Genomic DNA, 22729 nt, shown 5'->3' with positions numbered 1-22729 from the left:
AGCGAGTACGGTGCGGTTTAGTGAGCACCGCGCACAGACGGAGGAGGAACGCCGGAGCACCCCAAGCACCAACCCCACCCGCGCTCCACCCTCCGGCCCCGCACAGCTCAACACACGCTCTGCGTCGAGGGGCAGGTGCTGCTCGCCAGAGTGAGCCGCCGACACCGTCCCCGCGCTCGCGAACAACGCGCGCGCGCACGTGCAGACGACAGCGCGCGCGCGGGCGGGCGCACACAGCATGTCCATGCTGCCCACGTTCGGCTTCACGCAGGAGCAGGTGGCGTGCGTGTGCGAGGTGCTGCAGCAGGGAGGCAACATCGAACGCCTGGGCCGCTTCCTGTGGTCGCTGCCCGCGTGCGAGCACCTGCACAAGAACGAGAGCGTGCTCAAGGCGAAGGCCGTGGTGGCCTTCCACCGGAGCAACTTCCGCGAACTCTACAAGACGCTGGAGAGCCACCAGTTCTCGCCGCACAACCACCCCAAGCTGCAGCAGCTGTGGCTCAAGGCGCACTACATGGAGGCGGAGAAGCTGCGCGGGAGGCCCCTGGGCGCCGTGGGCAAGTACCGGGTGCGGCGCAAGTTCCCGCTGCCGAGGACCATCTGGGACGGCGAGGAGACGAGCTACTGCTTCAAGGAGAAGTCGCGGAGCATCCTGCGCGAGTGGTACACGCACAACCCGTACCCGTCCCCGCGCGAGAAGCGCGAGTTGGCCGAGGCGACGGGGTTGACCACGACGCAGGTCAGCAACTGGTTCAAGAACCGGCGACAGCGCGACCGCGCCGCGGAGGCCAAGGAGCGATACGGGTGAGGGCGGGTGGTCACGGTGGTCACGGTGGTGGTGGTGGTGCTAGTCGCAGTGGCGGTGCGTCAAAGTAGTGGGTGATGGTGATAGCTGGTGGTGGTGCTGGTGGTCACAGTGGTGGATGATAATGATAATAGTTGTGGTGGTTGGTAGTCACAGTCGTGGTGGTGTTGGCTATGACAGTTGTGGTGGTGGTGGTGTTGGTGACAATGACAGTGATGGTGCAGGTGGTGGTGATATAATGATGACAGTGGTGGTGACGACGTTGGCAGTAGTGGCGGTGGTGATGACAATGGCATTGGTGATGGTAATGACAGTGGTGGTGGTGGTTGCGGTGGTGGTAGAAACCACAATAATAATGCCCGTCATACGGGAAAGCCTCGCAGAGTCTCATGACATTCTTTCCAGGGAATCCTGCGTTGAACAGATTGGCCAATTTAAGTATTGGGCTGCTTGGCTTCGTGTAGAACGGCACCACGGATTTGCCGGTGGCAACGACGCTCGAAATTCCGCACGGACGAATTCAAGAATCCATGCCTCGGTGGTAGTTGAACACAGTATTGAAACTTGACATTGCCGATGTGTGGAGGAGCGGTAGTGCGCTACGAACCCGGAGACTCGAGCTCGATTCCTGCTCACGGCCAACACCGGTGACGATTATCTGAACCGCTCCTTGTCCTCCCCTTGGTCGACTCAGCCTCAAATGAGTACCTGGTGCGGTGTGAAAAAACATTGCCACTCGGCGGCCGGGCGTGGTGCTGGCCACACACCCCCTCGTGTGCCGTTCCGGCCTTCATAGGTGCTCGCTAACAGCACTTGCGCCAACAGTCTGTTACAGGCTACACGGGGGGGGGGGGGTCCTTGTCTTTGCGTGTGCATATCTGATTGTGTCTATATTCATGTGTATGTCTGGGTGTCTGTGTGTGTGTTTGTATTCATGTGCGTGTGTTTACATATAAGCGTTGTGTGTCTGCGTGACTGTGTGTGTGTCCATCCGTTGGTTTGTCCAAGTCATGTAACAACGTCTGCTCGCACACACATAACCGAATAGTGTCAAATATACGTATAATTCTCAAGTTGACTTGAAGATTAAATTACCTGGTTGATTATTGTCAATTTAAAAACATTTAAAGAGACAAACTGAAAATAGCATCGCAACGCAGCGGCGTGAATTCCACACGAATGGAAACGTGAATCGCTTCGCAGATGCTGACTCTTCTCAATTAGAATCGATTTCGTGTATTCCTTCACGACAGCCAAAAGGCACGTGGCGGATATAATCTAGCTTAAAAAAATGACAACAACACGTTTTAATATACCTAGCGAATGAATACAAATATATATTTTAATGCATCGAAGTTACGTGCGTGTGTTAATGTTAATGTGCACGCGAACACATTAAGCGCAATAGCATGTTAAGGCTATACGTTGGGTCTCCGTGTGTCTAATTGTGTCTATACTTGTGCGTGTGTGTCTCTGCGTAATCTGTCTTTGTGAAGAACACACACAACGCACAATGTGCTCGTCAATGAAACGCAGCCTGGCTCTACACGTGGATGATTGAAGGAGCTCGGTTTAGCAATAACCTAGTTAGCTGCGTGCAAAATACAGCGCGTGGCGAGGCCAGGATAATCTACAAAGATCCCCCCGTATAGCCTTAACAGACTGTAGGGGCAAGTGCTGTTAGCGAGCACCTACGAACGGTAAACGAGGGGGTGGGTGGCCAGCACCACGCCCGACCGCCTTTGTCTCCCCAGTGGCGATGTTTACACACCGCACCAGGTACTCATTTGAGGCTGAGTCGACCGAGGGAAGGTCCAGGACCGGTTCAGATAATCGTCACTGGTGTTGGCCGTGAGCGGGCATCAAACCCGGGTCGCCAGGTTCGTAGCGCAGCGCGCTAACCGCTACACCACCGCTCCGGATAATCTACACACACATATATACACACACATATACACACACATACACACACACATACACACATACATACACACATACATACACACATCTACACACACATACATATACACACACACATACATACACACATCTACACACACATACATACACACACATATACACATACACACAGATACACATACACACACACATATACACACATATACACACACGTATACATGCACACGTATACACACATATACACACACATACACACACATACATACACACATATACACACACATACACACATACACACACATACATACACATACATACACACATATACACACACATACACACATACACACACACATATACACACATACACACACATATACACATACATACACACACATACACACACACATATACACACACATATACACATACATACACACACATACACACACATACATACACATACATACACACATATACACATACATACACACATACACACACACACATACACACACATATACACACACATACACACACATACATACACACATATACATACACACACATACATACACACATATACACACACATACACACATACACACACATATACACACACATACACACACATACATACACACATATACACACACATATACACATACATACATACACACATACACACACATACATACACACATACACACACATACACACACACATACACACACACACATACACACACATATACATATACACACACGTATACATACACACATATACACACACATATACACACACATACACACATACATACACACATCTACACACACATACATACACACACATATACACATACATACACACATACACACACACACATACACACACATACACACACACACATACACACACACATACACACACATACATACACACACATACATACACACACATACACACACATACATACACACATACACACACACGTATACATAGAAAGGCAGTGGTGTGTGTTGTGTGTGTGTGCGTACTGCGAATTTAACCAAGCTACATATGTATAGATTATACCGATATATGTTTTTATATGCTTTGAGATTAATGTTATCTCGTTACAATTATATATGTATGTTGAACTTCTTTCGCACCGTACGTAGCCAACCGTGTTAATCATAACAGCAGCAGACACGTACTGCTATGCGAGTGAATACACCAGTCATACTAAAATCATTGTATTCATTATACATTATATTATGCTATACATGATACACGATCATAAACAACCGTGAATCGTATATAATATATGTTTACAATACACAATGTATACATTAACGTGAGTGCATCATTATTATATCGTATAAGCGTGTGTATAAGTATACCAGTAGCAATATGAACTTTTATTCTAAGCGTGCGTCTAATTTTTCCTATAGCGATATGTGTACACACGCGTATATGTATCGGCTACACATGTATGTATGTACGCGTGTTCAACTTTTTTCGCACCGTACGTAACCGACCGTGCTTAATCGGCGGTGCGGCACCCGTGCAGCAATTCCATGAACCCCAATTCCCTGCGTTCGATTCCCGGCCGCGGCTATCATCAGTGGCGACTGATACCTGAACCGGTCCTGGGCACGCTTTCTTCACCAACTTGTGTTGACCAGCGTGGTGAAGTATGATTAAAATAAGCAAAAACCTTCCCGTGACCAACAGAGAATGGGGGAGGCATTCATCCGACAGTGGATTAACCGAGGGTTGAAACTGCGTAATACGTTGCATACGTTACATGCCCGTCAATACACGCGTGTGTAATGTACATATGTAAACGTGTGATGTGCTATATGTGTACATCTGAGATTTATTAGTAATATGTTTCTACGGGCAAGCTTAACACTTGCACAGGCTTCCCTCGCTTTATGCGGGTTCGGTTTGTGCGATTTCGTGTAGATGTGACGAACCTATTTCTACTCAAAATTCGCTATATGCGGTTTTAATTCACTCATATGCGGTGATGCCGTCGGACGTGGGACAACATCGTTTGTGGTGTATGTGTACTGTGTGTGTAGTGTGTGTGTAGTGTGTATATGGTGTGTACTATGTATACTGTGTGTACTGTGTGTGTACTGTGTGTACTGTGTGTGTACTGTGTGTGTACTGTGTGTGTGTGTACTGTGTCCTGTGTGTGTCCTGTGTATACTGTGTATTCTGTGTGTACACTGTGTGTACTGTGTGTGTAGTGTGTGCGTACTGTGTATACTGTGCGTGTAGTGTGTACTGTGTATACTGTGTGTGTACTGTGTATACTGTGTGTGTGTACTGTGTGTGTACTGTGTGTACTGTGTGTGTGTACTGTGTGTGTACTGTGTATACTGTGCGTGTAGTGTGTACTGTGTATACTGTGTGTAGTGTGTACTGTGTGTCTACTGTGTGTGTACTGTGTGTGTACTGTGTGTGTACTGTGTGTGTGTGTAGTGTGTGTACTGTGTGTGTACTGTGTGTGTGTACTGTGCGTGCACTGTGTACTGTGTGTGTATACTGTGTGTGTATACTGTGTGTAATGTGTGTATACTGTGTGTGTACTGTGTGTACTGTGTGTGTACTGTGTGTACTGTGTGTGTACTGTGTGTGTACTGTGTGTGTGTACTGTGTGTGTGTACTGTGTGTACTGTGTGTGTACTGTGTGTACACTGTGTGTACTGTGTGTGTGCACTGTGTGTGTGTACTGTGTGTACTGTGTGTGTACTGTGTGTGTACTGTGTGTGTACTGTGTGTACTGTGTGTGTACTGTGTGTGTATTGTGTAATGTGTGTGTACTGTGTTTGTGTAATGTGTGTACTGTGTGTACTGTGTGTGTAGTGTGTACTGTGTGTACTGTGTGTGTACTGTGTGCGCTACTCGGCAAGGCAGCTGTCTCCGCGCGCGGTGCATTGTGGGTTGGGTGACCGTGCGTGCGGTCCACGCTGCGCGGTTTCACCTTTTAAATTTTGGAACGCATCTACTACCACTACTACGACTACCGCGTAAAGCGAGGGGAAACCAGTTTATTTACAATTAAATTTTGAGAAAATATCTCGAAATGTCGCAGTGAATAACCTCGGTGGAGGCGTGTTCTCCTTTGCCTAACCCCCCTTCTAATGCCCTTGATGAATATGACATGTTTCATACAGGCTCGACTCATTTATTATACGTAATATATAGTTCATCAAACTAGTGTGCATCTTTGTTAAACAAATGATATCTGATGATGATGCTGCTGCTTTGGCAGATATGCACAAGTACAACTAACAGCAACACAAATCTCAACACATTCGTCAATAACAGTGTCTCCAAAATAATAATAAATATAATAGGCGACGTTTCGGACAATGGCTCTTCCCCATATGACATGACATATCTTCGTTCTTTTGAGTCATGCGGGTCTCTATCCAATGTGATGTACGTGTGCAATGTCTACTGAACAGCTGTGAAAAGGGCCTTTGTAGCTCATCGGATTCCTCCGGTATTAATACATATTCTGATGATGGTATAATCACCGGTCCTGCCTCTGCGCGGAAACCGAAAAGTCACATTCGTACACAAAAACCACAATCACCTCGCTGATCTCGTCAAGGAACATGTACCATCACACGAACGCCGATTATCCTCGCAGCAGCAGCCACGGCTTTTGGCTGGCCATTGAACAAAGACGCTCACTGCATCGCGCACTTTCGGATGCGCTTCTGCGGCCGTCTGGAACGCTCTTCTACCAGATGTTAGGAATCCACTGGGAGCTTGACTCTTTTAAATCGAGATTGAAAACTGATTTCTTTCAAACTGCTTTTTTGTATTTAGTTTATTGTCCTTCTCCTGCACCTCCGATTAGCACGGTTGGCTAACGTACGGTGCGAAAGAAGTTCAACATACACACATAAACATTACAATGGCCCTGCTTACAACGTGCTCAGTACACGTTCACCATCATAGACTACGATCCCCCGTGTAGCCTTTACCACACTGTAGGGGAATATAAATTTCGATTTAAAGCTTTCGTGACTGCAGGGATTCATCTTCTTGGTTCTTTCGGTAAAGTCACGTAGAAGGGAAGTAATAAAATAATAAAAAATAAAACAGAATAAAATAATTCTCACGACGTTTCGGCCACAACACAAGCAGCCGTCCTCAGGTGAAGACCAGGTCTGTCGGGGAGACAGCGTCAGACGCTGTCTCCCCGACGAAACGTCGTGAGAATTGTTGTGGCCGAAACGTCGTGAGAATTATTTTATTATGTTTTATTTTTATCATTTTTATTATTTTATTACTTCCCTTCTACGTGACTTTACCGAAAGAACCAAGAAGATGTGGGGGAATAGGCGCTTTGAGCGAACACCACACGCACAGCGAGCACCGATGAAGACCCCGGTACTGCGCACGAGGGAAGGGGTTTGGCCATAGCACCACGCTGGGCCGCCTTTGTATCCCCGCTGCTGATGCTTAGACGCCGCACCAGGCGGCATGCATTTAGTGCTGAGATGATCTCGGGAAGACGAGGCCCAGAACGGGTTCTAACATTCGCCACTCATGGTGGTGGCCGTGGCCAGGAATCGCACTTTGACTTCGCTGGAGTTGAATTCCAGTGCGCTAACCATTACGCCACCGCTCCACCCGAACATTTAACAATATCAATGTATCGATACACACGCCGATTGTATTATCGACTGCGAGTGCAGAGGCAGTCGAGTACATTCCACTGGACCCGTGTATTTGTAATTGTTATTCACTCTTAGAAAATACGGCCGTGAGCGAATGAGTGAGTGACGTGATTTGCTTTGATGTTCTCGAAGGGCTGGACACATATAATACGTACAGACGGATCGGCACTGAGCGTTGCATACAATAAGTAGATCCGGTTTTTGAAAAGGGCTAGAAAGCTGAAATTTGGCACAGACATAGTGGAGTCTGCGCTTATATAACCGGAAAATTCCTACAAAAAACACATCATGGAATGTGGATGCCCCCCCTCTCCCCCCCCCCCCCGTTCCTTCTCCGAATAATCTACAACGGGAATTACATTGCGAACGGCGATGATTTGTTAAAGTCGTGAGGCCGGGTCAGTCTAAACCTCGACGAAGCGTTCACGTCTCGAGACGAACACAAGTAACTCGCAATCACGATGCCCCATCACCACCACCATCATCATCAAAGACCCGGCGAGGAATTGCTTTCTCATTGAGTGTGACGGGGAAGCCGATAAAAAGCGGGCGATTAATCACGACCGTGATATCGTCTCCATCATCAGTCGTGAGCCCACTACCCCCCGCCTCCCCCCGCCCCCTCATGCGTCGTCGCAATCCCGCGCGGTTTTTCGAGGGATGCAACAATCCATGCGGCTCCTGTTTTCATCGCTCCATCTCCGCCGTGCCATTATTACTCTCAGGCGTGTCCCCCCCCCCCGCACCCCCCCCCCCCGCGCCCCCACCCTCCTTTGGCTGACATTCCGTTGCTCGTCTCGCCCACCGGAACACCACCAGAACCCCGCCACGTGTCTCAGCGCACAATCAAAGAGCATCCCGCCGAGGGGTCGACCCAGCTCATCATCTCTTTAACGGGTCGATAAAGCACGTACCACGTTGTGGAACGCCAATAGCGAAATGTTGTGAGGGGTAGACTCGTCCCCGCCATAGGAACGTGTACATTCTACCATCGGCTAAAGGGCAGCGAACAGATATGAACTCAGCTCGTTTGACCAGCGTTGTAAATGATCTAGAGTTCCCTCCGCAAGCAATTTATATACTGTATGTACATTTATACATTCAGTCGAGGATCGTAGATACTGTATGTATATTGAACTTCTTTCGTACCGTACGTGAGGTGCGGGTGCTGGACAACAAACTAAACACAAAAAGCAGTTTTAAAGAAATTACTTTTCAATCTAAATTATTTAAAAGTGCATAGCTTCAGTGGCTTCCGAATATCGGAAGGAAGAGCGCGTTCCAGACGGCCGCAGAAGCGCATTTGACAGCGCGCAATGCAGTGCCCGTCTGTATGCTACGTAGCCCGACCATCTGCATTCACGCATTATCGAAATATATTGGACTTATATCCAAACGGAAGCTCCTGGCCTCCAGATGTGATAAATGGAAATTCAAATGACGAACTGTGCGTGTTTGGGGGGGGGGGAGTGATTTTTTAAAATTTAGTTTGTCATCCAAATTTTAGAGAGAGAGAGAGATGAAAAAAAAATTCGAAAAAGATCAAAAAATAACTTCGCAAACGCAAAGCGACCAAGAGATTATGCTGCTGGTGGCGTTTGCGACGAGGCTTCGCCACCGCCGCGCGAATGATTCTCGGAGGTTGTCAAGTCGCCATCCGATTACCTACAACCACGACAAGACGTATCGAGCATTGACAACCCACGATTCTCGAAACCCCGGGTCGCTCCGACACATCCGCGCCTCCGATTAGCGCGGTTGTGCGACGCGAAAGAAGTTCAACTTATATAAACGTGCATTGCCCAAGGCACACCAAATCACCTTTAGGATGCATGCAGATTCACTGCAAATCAGAATATGTCTTTATACTGGAGGAATCGGTTGAGCTATGAAGCTATTTCTCACAGATGTCCAATGCAAATGCTAATACAGAAGTCACAAGCCAAAATTCAGGAAATCAGAGGAAGGACCGTTGCCTGAAACGTCCATTATTATTTTTTATGTCAAGACAGTTTTTGATGAATGTGTTGAGTAACTCCCACGAGTAACGAGGAGGAATTTCCCGATCCGAGTTGCACGCCTGCCTTGCTTCGAGTGAGTACACAGAGTGCGTCACGATGTGAATGTGCGTCTGTGTGTGTGTGAGTGTGCGGGGAGCGGTAGTGCAGCGGTTAGCGCGCTGGTGACAATTATCTGAACCGGTCCCGGGCCTCCCCCCCCCTAGGTCGACTCAGCCTCAAGTGAGTACCTGCTGCGGTGTGCTAACCATCGCTACTAGGTGAGACACGTGCTGCTCCGGGCCTTCATAGGGTTGCTACTCGCTAACAGCACTTGCCCTAAAACTCCAGTTAAGGCTATACTGGGTATCTTTGTCTTTGCCTTGTGAAGCTATAATTATGACAGCGTGTCCGGTGTGAGTCACGAGATGCATTACCGACTCCTCCCATCGCTGGCTGTCTCCTCGGCGCGTCCGTTGGTGGCCCCCGTCTCTCCACACATATAACTCACGGCTCGTGACTCCCGATTAGTACGGGGTTGGCTGCGTACGGTGCGAAAGAAGTTCGACGTACGTCATCCTCGCGACACGAATACGCAGGCGACAGGGCCTCGTCTCTCCTCCTCCTCCTCCTCCTGCTTCACGTATCTGTCTCTAAACAAGGATGTGAAGATTGGTACACCCCGGCCTTCTGCGAGTGCATAATTTTAGCAGCTTTGGTTCAGTTCAAGCAAATCTCTGGGGGGCCGGTGTCGGGTCCGTGTGGTTCGTGACGATGGCACTGTGTAGATGGGAGTGCTGCAAATTGATGCGGAGGGTGAGATCATGTGGAGGGTGCGCGACGTCCATTCGCGGTCGTCGTTTCGACTCGTCCGCAGCAACGCAGAATGCGCTGCGCGTAATCTACCGCTGACCATGATCGATCCCCTGCTGAATGAAGGCCTCCCCACCGGGGCGTTGCCGTCCCTCGAGATCACGCGATGCGACGATTCATCCGAGCCGTGAACAATCCCCGTCTCAACACAACTCCCTCGATGATCGTTATAATCAAAGCGAACTCCACGCGGTCGTCAGTGACACTGTGGCATTTAAAAAGAGAGAGGTAAATAAGTAAATAAGTTGGCGACGTTTCGGGCAATGGCAGGCAGTTGAGTTTAGTTAGGGTCCATCGATTAATCAATTTCAAAGTCGATGTTTAAGCCCATGACTTGCGCAGCTTTGCTCGTACCGCACTGGCTAAAGCGATGATGAGCGAGGCAGTGCCGCATGGCGTAGCTCTCAAATGTGTGTAGGCGGTGCAACTGCACAAGGGGAGGGTGGGTGGGTGGGTGGGGGGGTCACGTCCCTCGGGCCACAAAGACAACGAGCCCCATTGAGTTGCCTGCAACCAGGGCCCGTGCGAGCCACCGCTACGCCACTGGGAGGTGGTGTGGTGGCCGGGCACGTTGGTGGTGGTGGGAGGGTCAAGTGCCGTCCGTGTGGGTTCGAGATGGCTATCAACTCCCCGCGCACGGCGACGGATGAAGGACGAAGCGTGGAGGAGATCAACAGCAGGGCTCGTGATAATTATCCGAACGGGAGGGGGTGGGGGTGGGCGATGTGCTTAACTCGCTGCCATGTGAACCCGGCCACCTGCGTTCGATCCCCAGCGACGGCTAACAACGGTGTCTTGAACCCTTGCCCACAACCCGCTTCTCCACCAGAACGACTCCCATAAACCGACACCACCTCCAACGCAACCATCAAACGTACGTGTGTTGAACTTCGTTCGCACCGTGCGTAGCCTACCGTGCTAATCGGAAACTACCAATCCCACCATCACCTACAAACAACAATCATCCCCCCTCTCCACCTATGACCTGAACATACTTTTTGGGCAAGTGCTAAACAGCGAGCACCTACGAAGGCCCGCATGGCACACGAGTGAATGAGTGGTTGGCTAAGATCACGTCCCGGTCGATTTTGCCTGCTTAGTGGCGATGCTTTTCACACATCGCACTAGGTACTCAATTGAGGGCTGAGTCGGCCTAGGGGAGGCCCACACCCGGTTCATGTAGTCTTCATTGATGTTGGTGACCCTGAACGGGAATCGAACTCGGGTCGCCGACCACGACGCGACCGCTCCCCGCGAGTGCCACCATCACCACCGCTACCAACACGCAATAAACCATCATCACAAATCAATACCACCGCTACCAACGCACAATAAACCATCATCACAAATCAATACCACCATCACCACCGCTACCAACACACAATCAAACATCATCACAAATCAATACCACCATCACCACCGCTACCAACACACAATCAAACATCATCACAAATCAATTCCACCATCATCACCGCTACCAACGCACAATAAACCATCATCACAAATCAATACCACCATCACCACCGCTACCAACACGCAATAAACCATCATCACAGATCAATGCCACCATCACTACCGCTACCAACGCACAATCAACCACCATCACAAATCAACACCACCATCACCACCGCTACCAACGCACAATCAACCACCATCACAAATCAACACCACCATCCCCACCGCTACCAACGCGCAATAAACCATCATCACACATCAACACCACCATCACCACCGCTACCAACACGCAATAAACCATCATCACAGATCAATACCACCATCACCACCGCTACCAACGCACAATCAACCACCATCACAAATCAACACCACCATCACCACCGCTACCAACGCGCAATAAACCATCATCACAAATCAATACCACCATCACCACCGCTACCAACACGCAATAAACCATCATCACAGATCAATGCCACCATCACCACCGCTACCAACGCACAATCAACCACCATCACAAATCAACACCACCATCACCACCGCTACCAACGCACAATCAACCACCATCACAAATCAACACCACCATCACCACCGCTACCAACGCGCAATAAACCATCATCACAAATCAATACCACCATCCCCACCGCTACCAACGCACAATCAACCACCATCACAAATCAACACCACCATCACCACCGCTACCAACGCGCAATAAACCATCATCACACATCAATACGAGCAGCGGCGTCAGTACCCTTCCTCCCCCTGATCACCGTGACCCACCACACCGCGCACCTCCACACGAGGTTCACACAGTTCGCCCCCACCCTCCACCCACCCCCAGCTCGTCTAATTAGGTGGGGGGAGGAGGTGGTGGTGGGGGTGGGAGATTTCGTTTCGCGGAGTCGTGAAGTTGCCGCGGTCACTGACACCCAGAGGTGGCAGCGCGCACACAGAGTCGCCTAAAATTAGTGGACAAGCGGACAGGGCCACTGCCAGCCAGCCACCAGCAGCTCCTCACCACCGCTCACCACCGAGCCTCCCAGAAACTCACCACCACTCACCACCGAATCCCCAGATACTCACCACCACTCACCATCGAACCTCGCTGGTACTCACCACCACTCACCACCAAATCCCCAGAAACTCACCACCACTCACCACCGAGCCTCCCAGAAACTCACCACCACTCACCACCGAATCCCCAGATACTCACCACCACTCACCATCGAACCTCGCTGGTACTCACCACCACTCGCCACCGAATCCCCAGAAACTCACCACCACTCACCACCGAATCCCCAGAAACTCACCACCACTCACCACCGAATCCCCAGAAACTCACCACCACTCACCACCGAACCTCGCTCCTCACCACCGCTCACCACCGAGCCTCCCAGAAACTCACCACCGCTCACCACCGAGCCTCCCAGAAACTCACCACCACTCACCACCAAATCCCCAGATACTCACCACCACTCACCACCGAGCCCCCTGTAACTCACCACCACTCACCACCGAATAACCTGTAACTCACCACCACTCACCACCGAGCCCCCAGAAACTCACCACCGCTCACCACCGAGCCCCCAGAAACTCACCACCACTCACCACCGAATCCCCAGATACTCACCACCACTCACCACCGAACCCCCTGTAACTCACCACCACTCACCACCGAGCCTTCCAGAAACTCACCACCACTCACCACCGAGCCCCCAGAAACTCACCACCACTCACCACCGAGCCTTCCAGAAACTCACCACCACTCACCACCGAGCCCCCAGAAACTCACCACCACTCACCACCGAATCCCCAGATACTCACCACCACTCACCACCGAACCCCCTGTAACTCACCACCACTCACCACCGAACCTTCCAGAAACTCACCACCACTCACCACCGAGCCCCCAGAAACTCACCACCACTCACCACCGAGCCTTCCAGAAACTCACCACCACTCACCACCGAACCCCCTGTAACTCACCACCACTCACCACCGAGCCTTCCAGAAACTCACCACCACTCACCACCGAGCCCCCAGAAACTCACCACCACTCACCACCGAGCCCACAGCCACTCAAGAGTTGCCCATTGTGTGCTGACGTCATGGTTCAAATTTGACAAATTCAATCCCAGAAAAAGACTGGCTTGTGATTACAGGCGACAGGACCCTCCTGCAAACAGCGTCATGAGACTCGGCGAGGCTTTTCTTGATAAACGAGCGAAATAATAATCAAATAATATATATTTCAAGAGTACTCGACATTGTTCGAGTAATGATTCTATTAGCAAACTTAAATCTGAGTATTAAGGAAGGATGTTTAAACTTGCTAGGTGCGATATACTGTAGTTTCATATACTGTGTGTATGTATATATGAGTAACATCAGCACTTTCTCCAACAATCTGTTAAAGGCTCCACGCGGGTCTTAGACATACATATGCGTAAGCATAGATTGATGCATATTCCAGTAAACGTACGTATTCTATATTTATTTCGTGTGTGTATGTAGAGTATATGTATGTATGTTGAACTTCTTTCGCACCGTACGTAGCAAACCATACTCATCGGAGGTGCGGGGGAAGGACAAGAACACTAAACACAAAATGATCATTATAAAATAATGAGTTTTCAATCGAGATTTAAAAGTGCACATCGCGTCCAATGGCTTCCTAATAACGGAAGGAAGAGAGCGTTCCAGACGGCCGCAGAAGCGCATCTGAAAGCGCGCGATGCGGTGACCGCCGCCTTGGTTCGATAGCCACACAAAAGTTTCTGCTGCTGCGAGGATGATGACCCGAGTTCGCGTGCTGGTGGTTTATGCTCCCTGACGAGATCAGGGAGGTGTTGTGGTTCATTTGCGGCAAGCGCTTTGTGTGTAACGAGTGCGACATTTTCAATGCAGAAAGAGCATATATGTAGAGTATTTGTGCAGCACTTGCCCCAACAATCTCTGCAGGGCTACACGGGGAACCTTTGTCTTTGTGCGCGTGAGCGCCCGCGCGAGCGTGACGAATGTTGCACCGCAGTCGGGAGGTGTGGACCATGAAAACTCGGGGGCATTTTTTAAAACTCAACATTTTAAATCCAACGACGACTTACGTTTCTTATTTTCTGAGTGTCACGTTACTTAATAAAAACCAAAATCATGCATTTACATGAATATAAGTTGAATTCATACAAATGTTCATGTTGGCCCAATTATAATAATAAAAAAATTGCGAAATGAGTGTTTGCTTTAAGGGTGGGCAATGTTTAAAGTCTATGTACAAGTTAATAGATGCATGGCTTTCGTCTTCATTAGGGGAACAATACCCATGAGTATGTGTCTTTATATATTTTATATATACGTATGCCAATGCGTGTGTGTGTGTTCGGAGCGGTGGCGCAGTAGTTAGCGCACTGCGCTACGAATTCGGCGAACCGAGATCGATTTCCGCGCTCACGATCAGTGGCGAATATTTGAACCGGTCCAGAGGCCTCCCCTAGGTCGACTCAGCCTTAATTTAGTATCGGTTATGCTTTATGTAAACATCAGCACGGCAACTCGTTGTGCCCTGTCGGCCTTCATAGGCGCTGGTAAACAACACTTGCCCCCAACAGTTGCATAAGGCTATACGGAACGGTGGAATCTTTGTCTTTGCATAGACATACGCACAGTTACAAACACACCTTACATTACTCCGTGCATTTATCTGATGCCACGTTTGTTGGAATGCATCTGATGCCATTTGTACGTGCAACGGTTATAGCCGCATGTGCACGGGGGAGCGGTGGCGCATTGGTTGGCGCACTGCGCTATCAAACCCGGCGTCCCGAGTTAAATTTACCCGTCACTGCACTCGTGGGTGGCGAGTGACACCTTGAACCGGCGCTGGGTTTGTTCCCCAATACCCTGAGCTGACCAGCGTGGTGAAGTATGTTTCGAGTAAACCCCGCGATCGACAGGAAGGCCTGCGGAAGGCATTCATCCAGCAGTGTATTGAAAACTGGCTCCTGCACAATTGCGTTTACAAGTCGATTTTTGGGGGGGGGGGGTTGAGGTCAACGTATCATATGTCATTTACATTGAACAGTCGTACGGTATTTATGTAGTTTTAATTTATTTATACAGCCTACAATATCGTCTTTATACCCCGTAAATTATTCACGAGCAGAGTGTGCGCGCGTGTATTTACACGCGTACACGTGTCGCGGTATTGTATTACACACCCTGACCAGTGTGCAATATATAGACACGTACACACGCACACATCCAAATACTGCCCACGCAGAGACAAGCAGGCAAAGACAAGGATCCCCCGTGTAGCCTTTAACAGACTGTTGGGGCAAGTGCTGTTCGCGAGCACCTATGAAGGCCGGCACGGCACACGAGGGGGTGGGTGGCCAGCACCACTCTCCACGCACACAAAGGCAAAGATCACCCGTATAGCCTTACGAGACTATTGGGGCAAGTGCTGTTCGCGAGCACTTATGAAGGCTGGAACATGCACACGAGGGTGTGGGTGGCCAGCCGCACCACGCCCGGCCGATGTTGTCGCCCGACGTTTACACACCGCACCGGGTACTCATTTGAGGCTGAGTCGACCTAGGGGGAGGCCCACAACCGGTCCAGATAATCGTCACCGGTATTGGCCGTTAGCGGGAATCGAACTCGGGTCGCCGGGTTCGCAGCGCAGTGCGCTAACCGCTACGGCACCACACGTGCAGTGCTGGTATGCCCAGGATAACGTTCTTGCGTTAACGCGGTCACTGTGCGATTTAGATTTGAAGCTTTCGTGACTGCAGGAATCCATACTCTTCTATCTACCACTGAGTGCATGTGTAAGAATAATGCTGTAGTAATAACCATCATCATCATCATACTGTGTATCTATCCGGGTAGAATCTCACCGATTCTCAAGGCTCGTCAAGGAGGCGTTCTGCTACGCTGACATGTTTGGCAAGTTCCTTTTATTAAAATTTAAAAAGAGGATTTCGATTCGTGTCGCTGGTAAGCCAAGAACACGGAGGACACCTTAGGGAGGCTCACGGGAACGTGATGACGCTGCGATCCACGCCAGATGGGGCCTCAAACCCTCTTGCTCTACTGCCACCCCCTGATCATCACGCAACCCCTCGATCAGCGCGTTTGGGAACTTTACCAATCTTTACGTGATCCAGCAACCCTTGCCAACAACTCTCGCGACCTCCTCCCGACGCTCACGGGGTTCATCCCCGTGTCCGACCGGAGCCCTACAGGAACCCTTATTCGGGGTACCCCTTTCTATATACCCCCGAGCGGGTCTGGTCCCCTGACCAAACGTTCCCAGGGGTTCCTCTTTGTGTGTGCCCCCACGGGAAACCCCCCATCACCTACTTGGAACCCCTCCTCTGGGTCCCCCCCCCTCTCTCCCTGTGCCCCCCCCCTACCGCGGACCCCTACTGGGACCCCTCCTCGCCCCCCCCCCATTCCCCCCCGAGCGACCCCGGGCCATTGCCAATAATACCCTGACGAGACCGGGAGTCGCATTCGTCAGCCATCAATCAAGGGGGCAGCAGCAGCAGCAGCAGCGCCGCCATCGCCGACCTAAACTTTGCTCTGCGGAATCCCGATCCGTTTCCTGTCTGCGGGGGGGGGGGGGAGGGGGGTGCGGTGGTAGGGAGGGGGGGTAAAGGGGGGGGGGGGTCGTGCAGGGGTGATGGGAGGGTGGTGGTGGTAGTGGTGGTAGTGGTGGTGGTGTAGAGGGGAAGCTGTTTCCCCGGCCACACAGCAAGGCGAGGAGGGCTGTGAGCGCGCCTGCGTTGGCGGCCAGAGGCAAGAGCTACGAACCCGGCGACCCCCAATTCGAGTCCCGCTCGCGGGCGAATGTCTGGACGGGGCATGGGCCTCTTCCCCCTAGGTCGACTCGGCCCTAAATGAGTAGTTGTTGCGGTTTGTTAAACATCAGCGCTGGAGGGGGAGACAAAAGCGGCCTGGTGTGGTGCTGGCCACTCACCACATCGAGTGCCGGTCCTCAGAGCACTTTCCCCCAAGCGTCTGTTTAAAGGCTATACGGGGGATCTTTGTCTTTGTGTGTCTTTGTGAGGGTGTCACGTGTGCCTGTGATTAAGATATGTATATGTGAGTATGGGCTATGATGTGTTTACGTGAGTGTGCGTGTATGTATGTATGGGATCCTTGTTTTGTTATATGTTTATGGGACGGTGTGGGTGTGTGCGGACCTTAATCGATGCTACTCGCTAACAGCACTTGCTCCAAACAGCCTGCGCAGGCTACACGGGGGAACTTTGTCATTGCACGTCGGCATCCCCATCATCAGCGAACCGAGTAATTCGCCTGCTGAATGGCTCTGTAATTGGGAACAACAACAGAGGAAGACAATATTATAACCCTATTACTCTTGCTGTTGTGCCTTGGCTCTCCATCACACCGGTTAGGGCTGTACTAGTGACGAATTGGCCACGTTCCGTTTACGTGACAAACCCTTACTAGTTGGCTGTGTCGGGTGGCGGCGGGTTTTAACGACACATTTATACATTTACGCGATCTCACCCAAAAACCTCTATTATGGATGATATTGGTCGCACCTATAAACGTGTTAAACGCCCGTTTGTTTGGCTTATTATTTTGAAGGGCTTGACGCTAGAGCTGATAAAAAGCCGGCCGAGACGGAGAGATTTGTATGTGTGTGTATATATATGTGTGTGTGTGTATATATATGTGTGTGTGTTTGGAGTGTTAGTGTAGCGGCTTGCACGCTCACGGCCAACACCAGTGACGATCATCTGAACCGGTCCTGGGCCTCTTCCCCTAGGTCGACTCAGCCTCAAATGAATACCTGGTGCGGTGTTTAAAATCATCGTCACTGGGGAGACAAAGGCGAATGGGCGTGGTGCTGGCCACCCACCCCCAGTGCGCCGTGCCCACCTTTATAGGTGCTACCCACTAACAGCACTTGCCCCAACAGTATGTTAAGGCTATACGGGGGATATTTGTCTATGTATGGCAGATTCTGGAATGAAGCACACCTTACCGCCTAAACCGCTGGATAAAGTGTGATGAGTGGACTGAGCTATTAGAGATTGCGGATGCCCTCTTTGCAGAGTTATATAAGCACCGTGCTCGATTAGTGTCGTCACTTTTTCCCCACTGTGGATCCAACCCGGACTGATGTCTCCGTCAGCAATGGGACTATCATAGCCGTGCAGTGTTACTGGGATACATTTCAACACGATACCAGATCTCGGGTACAAATCAATTCCTGCCACCCAACCACAGATGCCAACACCCGGACTGTCCGTTTCAAACCCGATATAGGCACATGAACTCGTTTTTATAGACCCATATTTATTGCATCATAAAAAAAAACATTTCTATTTAAATTAGCTCGTTCAATCCCTGTTCCATTGGTTCGAGTTTATTCATTGGTGATGGCGGTCTGTCTGGACCCCAATGTCAGATATAGGGCGTCACTGTGGTGAGATGTTACGTACCTCGCCTGGTACACAGGAGGTCGTGAGCTCGATCCCAATCCTGACACCTGCTGTCGATTTTGAGTTTGCGTGTCTCTCTCTCCCCGTGGTCGCGTGGATTTTTTATCCTTGGTCCTCCGGATTTTCCATCCTCGTTTAAAATGAACAATGCGTTCGTAGTTTTTGGCCGCTAAGACGAAATAGTTCGGTGGGCCTTACCTGGTTAAAAAAAGAAACTTCAATTTTTTTATTCAGTATTTGCTCCCATTGACTGCGATTCCGTCACCAGTCTCGCACATTGACCAGTTTGTATGTGGCAGAAAAGCGACCTCCTTTCGACAGGTCTGGCCACCTGTTCTCCAAATTGAGAGGCAACGCCAAACGGCGAACGAGGTCTTTAACGTCGCTCCTTCGGCTAAAGACGCACCCCCCCCCCCCCATCGCCGTTCTCACGCCACAGACACTCCCTTCGCCGAACTAAACGTGGGATTGATTAATCACCCCCAGCGCGTGAATTTCCGCAGAGAAAACAACGAAAACGCCAACTCCAACACGGGCGGAGGTGGCGGCGGTGGCGGCGGCGGCGGTGGCGGCGGCTCCCAGCAGAACCAACTCACGTCCCCGTCTCTCAACGGTAGCAAGCACCTCCTGGCCAGCTCAGACGAGGACAAGAGCCCGGTGGGCACCCCGGACCGCGCGCACGTTTCCTCGGGCTCGTCTCACCACGCGGCCGCGGGCCCCGGTTCAATCCCCTTCCCGGGACTGAGCGGGCTGGGGGCCGCGGCGTCTCCGGCGACGGCGGCGGTTCTGCTGAGCGGCGCCGATGTCCTTCACCAGCACCACCATCACCACCAGCAGCAGCAGCAGCAGCACCACCAGCACCACCACCACCATCATCATCAGCAGCAGCAGCAGCAGCACAATCATCACCACCACCATCAACAGCAGCAGCAGCACCATCAGCAGCAGCATTTGCACCACGGTTTACAAGACTCTCTGTTAAGTCCAATGTCGTCTGGCATTGTTAACATCGGCTCTTAATTGATTGAGGCTGGGTCAACAGTATTGTATAAATGTACTCTTTTAAATGTGTGTCTGTGTGTGTGCGCACTCTGATGAGGTCTCTACGTCTTTCTCTCTCTCGTCTTTCATCTGTTCGCTCAGTAATCGAGTCTGTACGTGGGATCGCTTTGTCGGATTTGCTAGACTCGGGATATGCCGCTTTTCGACATCACGGCAATCGTGAAACGAGCACGTGGCGGCTCACCAGACAGAAGGTGGTGGTGGTGGTCATTGTTCGTGTTTGTACCTCTATGTTTGTGTGTTTCTCTCTCTCTCTCTCTCGTGTAGCCGTTCCGGCCTTTATAGGTGCTGACGAACAGCACTTGCCACAAAATATGTTAGCTCTATATGGGGAATCTTTGTCTTGTGTGTCTCTCTTTCCACCCACGGTTGGCTATGGGAAGCGACCCAATAGCACCCGAATTCGATTCCCGCTCACGTCTCTACCAACGAACCAATGGCGATTATCTGAACCGGTGCTGGGCCTCTCCTAGATCGACTCAGCCTTAGACGAGCACCAGGTGCATCGGTATTGGGGAAACAAAGGCGGCTGGGCGTGGTGCTGGCCACCCCCCCCCACCCCCCCCCCCAAACCCCCCTCGTGTGCCACAGTGCCGGCCTTCATAGGTGCTACTCGCTAACAGCACTTGCCCAAGCAGTCTGTCAAGGCTACACGGAGCATCTTTGTCTTTGTCTCTTGGTGCCCTCCCGTTGTATATTCTCGGTGCCCCTCCCGCTCGTACACTCCCTACGAGGCCCGCTCCGTGTAATGTATACGGCGCAGAAAACTGTGGTGACAGCAGTTCCCCGGTTAACGTCGGGGATGCGTTCCTGAATATCCAAACGGGTAAATCAAAGCGATTTACGGGGTAAGGTGGCGGTGGTGGTGGTGGTGGTGGAGGCTGAAAGGCGACGTAAAACGAGAAAGCATGTACGGACGAGGCTGTCAGCGACGTAAGGGTGGGTGGGTGGGGGTGGTCGAGGCAAACCAGAATCGGGTGGAAGCGAAGGTTGTTCAAGTTGCGTGAACGCGTTGCGGCGGTCAGGTCAGCCCCGGCCTGTGTGTTTACGCCTGTGCCATGCATCGAAACGATACTGCCAAACGCTTAATCGTTATCGCTGTTGTTGTTGTTGCTGTTGTTATTGTGTTTGTGACTGCGTATTATCACATCACGATGCACGCGCGCGGACATTATTTAGGTTAAAGAAATCCTTATTGATATTTTTTTTTATTCTAAGTTGGATAATAACTTGCTTAGCTATCTCGGCAAATTTGCACCTCGGATATAAAATAAAATAATAATCTTGAAACCAATAATCTTGAATCCACGGTTATGGGTTGTTTTTTTATTATTAGTCGCGCGCCTGTTACCTGTCAAAAATATCGGAATAACAAACGCTTTTCAATATCCGTCAGTGTACTATGAGAAGATCGTGGGGGAGCGGTGGCGCAGTGGTTAGGGCACTACACGAGCTCCATTCCCCAGCCTCGGCTCACATCAGTGACGAGTGAAATCTGAACCGGTTCTGGGCATGGGCCCAACCGCCCCTCACCAACCCACATTGACCAGCGTGGTGAAGTATGCACAATCAGCCCACGTGACCTGTGCGGTGTGGAGAAGGAATTTAATCCAGCAGTGGATCGAGAAAGGGACTGTAAAAGTGCGAGAGGAGTCGTCATGTTGTTGAAGCCCGACCTTTGATCACATCACACAATTACCGCTCGACCGCGCGGTATTGGCAATGCGTCTTGTTGATAATGATCAGAAACGCGCGTGCGCGTGTGCGGGTGGTGCGGTGTCTCAGGGGGTTCGTAATGACCGTGGCAGAGACACCGAACCGGCACCTCTGTGACCACGGGTTCGAATCCGGGGTCTCAACCACCTCCGATTAAACGGCGTTCTCAAGTTGCCGTGAAGGCGGTGGTCTGAGCCCGGTCACCAATGACTGCACGCACACACACAAATCCACCGTCGCGTCAAAGTTTGTTCATGTCGCTTTAACTTCATCACCATAAATTCGGCTCCTTCAAAATTCAACGTTTCGTTACGACTACCACGAGACGACTACTCCGTGCAGCACAACGGCGGGGAGTCACCCAACGTGCGGACACAACGGGCAGCTGGAGCGACCTCGGAACTAGTTCTGTAGTGGCCATCGTCCTCCGGAGCCGTTGTTCGTTGCAAGGCGGCGCACTGCTCGCTTACGAGAGTTCACAAAAAAAACTAAACAAACAAAACGCCTTCGTCTCGTCTCCTGACGCTCGCCGCACATCAACATCATCACCAGCCGTCATCAATCCACTGCTGGATGAAGGGCCTCCCCAAGCCGTCGCCGCCTCGCACGCTCAGCTGAACGGTGTGGAACCTTTGGCCCCTGAAGCCCGCGGGGCAGCAAACACAGCCGTGGCTTCGTTCCGTACGCCCCGCGGACAACGGGGGATTGTATTTCGCTTCGAGACGTTCTAAG

The 22729-nt window shown here is 50.8% G+C and overlaps 1 protein-coding gene across 1 annotated transcript; it reads left to right on the top strand.

Moving 5' to 3' along the window:
• The first annotated feature begins 238 nt into the window (after positions 1–238).
• Positions 239–21578, top strand: LOC144727436 (homeobox protein six1b-like). Its single transcript, XM_078606263.1, has 2 exons — positions 239–804; positions 19723–21578. The coding sequence occupies exons 1-2, from the start codon at positions 239–241 to the stop codon at positions 20237–20239; spliced, it is 1083 nt and encodes a 360-aa protein (XP_078462389.1). The 3' UTR covers positions 20240–21578.
• Positions 21579–22729: the final 1151 nt, after the last annotated feature.

This window comes from Lampetra planeri, chromosome 25, assembly GCF_965212315.1.
Source record: "Lampetra planeri chromosome 25, kcLamPlan1.2.h2, whole genome shotgun sequence".
NCBI classification, from domain to species: domain Eukaryota; kingdom Metazoa; phylum Chordata; class Hyperoartia; order Petromyzontiformes; family Petromyzontidae; genus Lampetra; species Lampetra planeri.
The sequence above is the reverse complement of the archived record's forward strand: the minus strand, read 5'-3'. Positions and strand labels throughout refer to the sequence as shown.